The sequence below is a fragment of the Argopecten irradians genome, chromosome 13 (assembly GCF_041381155.1).
Source record: "Argopecten irradians isolate NY chromosome 13, Ai_NY, whole genome shotgun sequence".
Lineage (NCBI taxonomy): Eukaryota > Metazoa > Mollusca > Bivalvia > Pectinida > Pectinidae > Argopecten > Argopecten irradians.
Genome location: NC_091146.1, coordinates 14,661,489 through 14,666,600, shown reverse-complemented (window position 1 = coordinate 14,666,600; position 5,112 = coordinate 14,661,489). Strand labels below are relative to the sequence as shown.

The 5,112-nt window shown below is 34.5% G+C and overlaps 1 protein-coding gene across 1 annotated transcript; it reads right to left on the bottom strand.

Moving 5' to 3' along the window:
• Positions 1 to 229: 229 nt before the first annotated feature.
• Positions 230 to 4,869, bottom strand: LOC138305621 (uncharacterized). The gene is made up of 8 exons (XM_069245921.1): positions 4,842 to 4,869; positions 3,811 to 3,884; positions 3,318 to 3,481; positions 2,927 to 3,051; positions 2,418 to 2,566; positions 2,095 to 2,155; positions 1,319 to 1,478; positions 230 to 397 (listed from the first exon to the last, which is right to left on the bottom strand). Exons 2-8 carry the CDS (start codon positions 3,881 to 3,883, stop codon positions 230 to 232), a joined length of 900 nt encoding a protein of 299 aa, XP_069102022.1. The 5' UTR covers position 3,884; positions 4,842 to 4,869.
• Between the last annotated feature and the right edge of the window lie 243 nt (positions 4,870 to 5,112).

Sequence of the window (5,112 nt, the reverse complement as noted above, 5' to 3'; positions counted from 1 at the left end):
CTTATGTGGCATGCTTCAGTGATATAGCATTATAAAAATGACAAGAGTTCCACTGTACAAGAAGACACGAGACGAATATACCGCATTCTCTCAATACACACACCCGCACTTCATAAACGCAACACACCACATGAATAGGGGGTCTTCCTTTAATTATCCAAACAAACAAAAACGTTCTTGGATCTTATATGCATATTATTTTCATTTAGCTTATGTTCGTCCTTTTCACTCACATTTCCTTCTGTATACTCCATTCCGACCGACATTTCCTTTTGCTCATTTCATTCCCAAACACATTTTCCTTCTGTATACTTCCAATGGCGGGAGCGGCGTCGGCTTGTCTCTTCGAGATCCCTCGTCTTTTACGGCCATATCCATCACCACTGGGGCAAGTTGTCTGTTGATTACATACATGTGTCAGTATATCACACTGTTTTTATAGGTAAACAAATCCTTTAAATCTAAAAATCTGTTAGCCTGTACACATGTGCTTTCATTATATATATATATATAAATATAAAACGTTAGATATCGATCGCAGATTTGTTTTAGTTTAGTTTTTTTTCCTGTATAGATAGATATATATTATAAACTCTGCGTGAAGAAAATATGCGGAGCACAAATCAAATGTTTGCTTATCTTTGTGCTTTCATAGATATGATTAACGTGTTCAAAATCACAAAATCATTTGTGCGCTAAAAGCTGATATCGCCAAAATACGCAAGTTGTATTAATTTTTATGAAAGCAATAGAATACAATCAAATCATTATATTCGTATTCTGTCTCTATATTTCCACGAAGACATTACTCTGACCCCGATTTCTCGCAACAAACGGTCAAAAACTGCCATTTCATTTACATAGTATCATGAATAAAACTTTTGATTTAAGTCGATGCTTTTGGTTTCGAGATAGGGGCCTGTTTCATGTTGTTTTGGCGAGAGCAATTTGAAATACTTAATAAAATACGGTAGACCCGATTACTTTCGCAGTCTGAGAAAAAAGTTTTAGCAATTTTAAATTTTGGCGACACGGATTTAAATTTATATATGATTCAACCATTTCTTGATATTTTTATATGATTCAACCATTTCTTTAAATTAACATATGATTCAACAATTTCTTTAAATTAATATATGATTCAACCATTTCTTTTAATGTATACATGAATCAATAATTTCTTTAAATTTCGCGCATCAAATCTTCGCTATCATAGCAATTTTCCTCGAAATCGCAAAACTATCCTCGCTAAAATAACGGCTACATTGTAATCATAAAGATACATATCCATGATATATATGATGACATTATAACATACCGCTGAGCACATGTTTGCACAAACAGTCAAAGTGCAGGAGAATGTCATGGCAACTGATCCACCATTGAGGTCGGTCGTTCTGAAGGCCCCGAAACTGCTGACAAGATAGCCCTGTTGAGGCTTGGAGAAATCTGGGAACAAGTCGACATCGGCGGCACACCTGTGAGTAAATAGAAAAGTTTTAAAATTGTTCATTGTAAAAAAGTCTGACTATAATTATGAATTTTATGTAAGATGTAAAAACTAACAAACGTCATGTAAAGCGCAAAAACAAACATGTTTGTTGGTTATAACATGGACTGCATGTAAGATTCAACCAAAAACAAAACAACGTAAAATAAAACAAGAAAAAGAAATAAAAGCACAAAACAACATGTCTGAATGTCAAAAAAGTGGCAACGTATAGAAAAAGGTAAATGCAAAATGTAATTAATATGAAATACCATATTGATTTACAACGACACTGAAGATACATCACACACCACTTAAATCGGTGTATTGCGACATAAAAAAGTAAAACAGTATCAAAGTGAACGTTACAGACGAAGAGGAGAACTTAGCGTATCCTGCCTTAGAAGAGATAATTCTAATTTTAAGAATGACAGACCAACATAAGGGATGAAGACTCACGTTTAAAAAACCACGTTATAAAATGTAGTTCATTATAAATATATATGCTTAAATCTATTACATTTCTTTATAGATATTCCTCAGAGTGGAACATTTAATAGTATACCTCTGATATGGGGTGAGAAAATAAAGATACAAAAACTTACTTTGCGTTGATGATAGGTATGGTGGCAGCGGTACAATCCTTGGCGACTATGTCAAAGTCGTCTGTGAATTATAAATAAACGATCTGATCAGTAAAATAATACATGCGGATAGAACGTACACTGGATATACAATTATATAAAACTTCGTGTACGGGTGTTTACTTCAGGACAAAGCTGCCATTCTAGAAGTACGTAGTATAAAACTGTTATAGTTGCAACTATTAAAATGACCTATGAAAGAATATATCTGGTAACGGTCAGATGAAACTGCCTCAGGACTACCTACTTTGTAATTAGGTTATAATATGAAATTAGTAACTTACCGCGGAATTCTGGGTCCAGTTCGATACTCATAGTGATGACGTCAGTCAGTTTGACGTTGCTTCCCCCAATGTCTATTCCATCTCGGTATAGTTTCATGGAAGCTGTCGGCTTCACGGTCAAATTTTGACCCGCGTCGTCATCCTTGTCCCTGAAGGAGGACAAAAATAACAATTTATGAAACAATATTGTGATAATATTTCCATTTTTGTTTACTTTTCTAACAATTATGTACTTTGATCGATAACAATATTAATATTTATTTACCCAGAAGAAATATATTTTAATATCGACAGATGCTGAACACAGAAGGACTTCATAAAACTTGGAAATATTTACATATCAAGAAAAATAACAACAATGATATTGCTATCAAATATGAATTTAATGAGTTGTACAATCTACATAAATCAAATAGCAAAGATTTTTTTAAATAAAACCTTAATTAATTGTGATACCTATTGCATTGAATTAAGTACATTATTTACGTAATCAATTCTGATTGGCTTACAGGGCGTTTAAGTTGTTGGCCACAGTGAGATCCGTAAGGTCCATGATACACATGATCGGGATCTGTTTGTCGTCTCCAGTCTGGTACAGGGCCTTCTTCTGTACAATCATCTTAAACGAATCCGCCTGTCAACCGAGATTTAACTTTGATAAAATGACACATGGTATCACATATATAGTTCCTTTAACTTTAAAAAGTAACAAGATTGAAGATTTTCAGTTCGATTACATTCATGACGTCACGCGGGGCCTATTATTTTACATTTGTAAAATATAAAAACGGAGTACCGCGTATTCTTAAACCTCTGTGTTAGGTTGGGTTTTCCTTTTCTCAATATATAAAGCTGCTTTTTATCTGATTTTATGTTTACAATGAGAACTGTTTTACGTACCCATGAAATACCACAGGAGGCGAAGTCGAACTCGTGTACAGTGGTAGCGGAACTGGTGGTTTGTTTACATGCCGATGTCTGTCCCTGGATGTAGATGATTCCTCCATCAGCGGCGTTCTCCAACGTTATTTTCAGCTTGCTAGATGTACAGCTGTCGACCGACACTGAAAAGGGAGATAACTCACTGATAACAGGGGATACAACTCCATGTTCATACAACACTTGAAACTTCATGCTATTAAATTATCATATTATCATTTTGACAAGAACTTTATTTTGGTAATACGAGAAACAAAAGTTAAGAAGAGCGTTATAAAACAAAAATAAAAATTATATAAATATGTAATTTTTTCAAAACAATATTTTTCCCTACTACAATTGGACATAAGTAAGTAACTGATATTCACTATTAATATATCTAATATCTGTCCTTTTGCATGTTTTTTCGTTTGATGCCGTTTGATCTGGTAAGTATTATCTTGTTATTACTTACATGTAGGGTTGAATTGCGCATGTCCAAGTGCTGCCAGGACGGCAAGGAGAACGATAGATGTTAACAGTCTCATTCTGTAATAAAAAGTAACAATCCAGTGATTACAGTCCGTTTTATAAAAGTTTCAAAGAAACGTGAATGGATTTGCAACTGATGCTTAAAATTCATATTTCGTGAAATATGTACACGTGGACTCCCCAAATAAGAGTCAATGAAGTTTATCCCTGTTGACTCGAAATCAGATAACTCGAATACCCGGTTCAATTGTACATTTCTTATCTTGTTTGTCTCGACCCACCTTTTCACTGTCCTTCCTTAAAAGCTCGGATAAGTGGAAGCGGGAAAAAGACCCCTTCAAATTTGAATAAGCGAGGTTTGACTATATTTATGTTGTTACGTGAATTATACTAATTCTGATGTCAATTAACTTACTGTTAGATAAATACAAAATCGTCCATCAATGATGTTGCTATCATTACAAACATTTAGATATAACACTCGCGATCGAGATCATTTCAGCAAATCAGACATATACTTTATGTCGAAACCTATCATTCAACACTGACCAGTTTTATATATCATAAGAATAAAATTATTTTTGTGTTAGAAACTATGTTTTAGGCAACAAAAGTGACATTTTAGCGACAATTTAGTGCTATTGTACTAGACCAACCAACACAAAAACGAATTAAGTAAAACGGTACCCTGTTTGCCACCCAAATGGTGAAAACTCAACTGGTGTTATCATTTAAAACTAAAAGGAAAGCTTGAAATGTGTTCATCAGGATACTGTTTTTGCCTTGCTTAGTTGTAAGAGTTAAATATGTATAATTCGGCATTACAAACTCTCACTAAGATTACAACATACAATATCGTATCGTGTATATAGTTTGACGGTATTTTATCAAATGTTATACTATACTTCAAAAGTTTTCCAAAGACGCTCTCACACATGGAACACATTCTATTGCCCGTAAATGGCCAAAGAATATATGTATAACGCTTAGTTAAACCAACCAGTGAACCCCTACCTTGACTCGTGCCGGACCCTATATCGTGTTGAGGATCTTCCTGTTCGCTGTGTCGTGACTCGTGCCGGACCCTATATCGTGTTGAGGATTTTCCTGTTCGCTGTGTCGTGGAAGACAAACACTGGACAACCTCGCCACACTCAGCAGGACAATGCAAGAGGCAACTGATGAAGGAACAAGTTATCTCCCTTTATATAGAAATATCCTGTCTAGCCATATGACATAATTAGCAATGATAATGGAACCAATTATTAGCTCAGTAATTACTTCA

Coding starts and splice junctions, on each gene's coding strand:
- LOC138305621 (XM_069245921.1), bottom strand. CDS start 3,883: ATGAGACTGTTAACATCTATCGTTCTCCTTGCCGTCCTGGCAGCACTT. Junction 3,482..3,810: donor TGCGCAATTCAACCCTACAT/GTAAGTAATAAC, acceptor CTCCCTTTTCAG/TGTCGGTCGACAGCTGTACA. Junction 3,052..3,317: donor CCTCCTGTGGTATTTCATGG/GTACGTAAAACA, acceptor CTCGGTTGACAG/GCGGATTCGTTTAAGATGAT.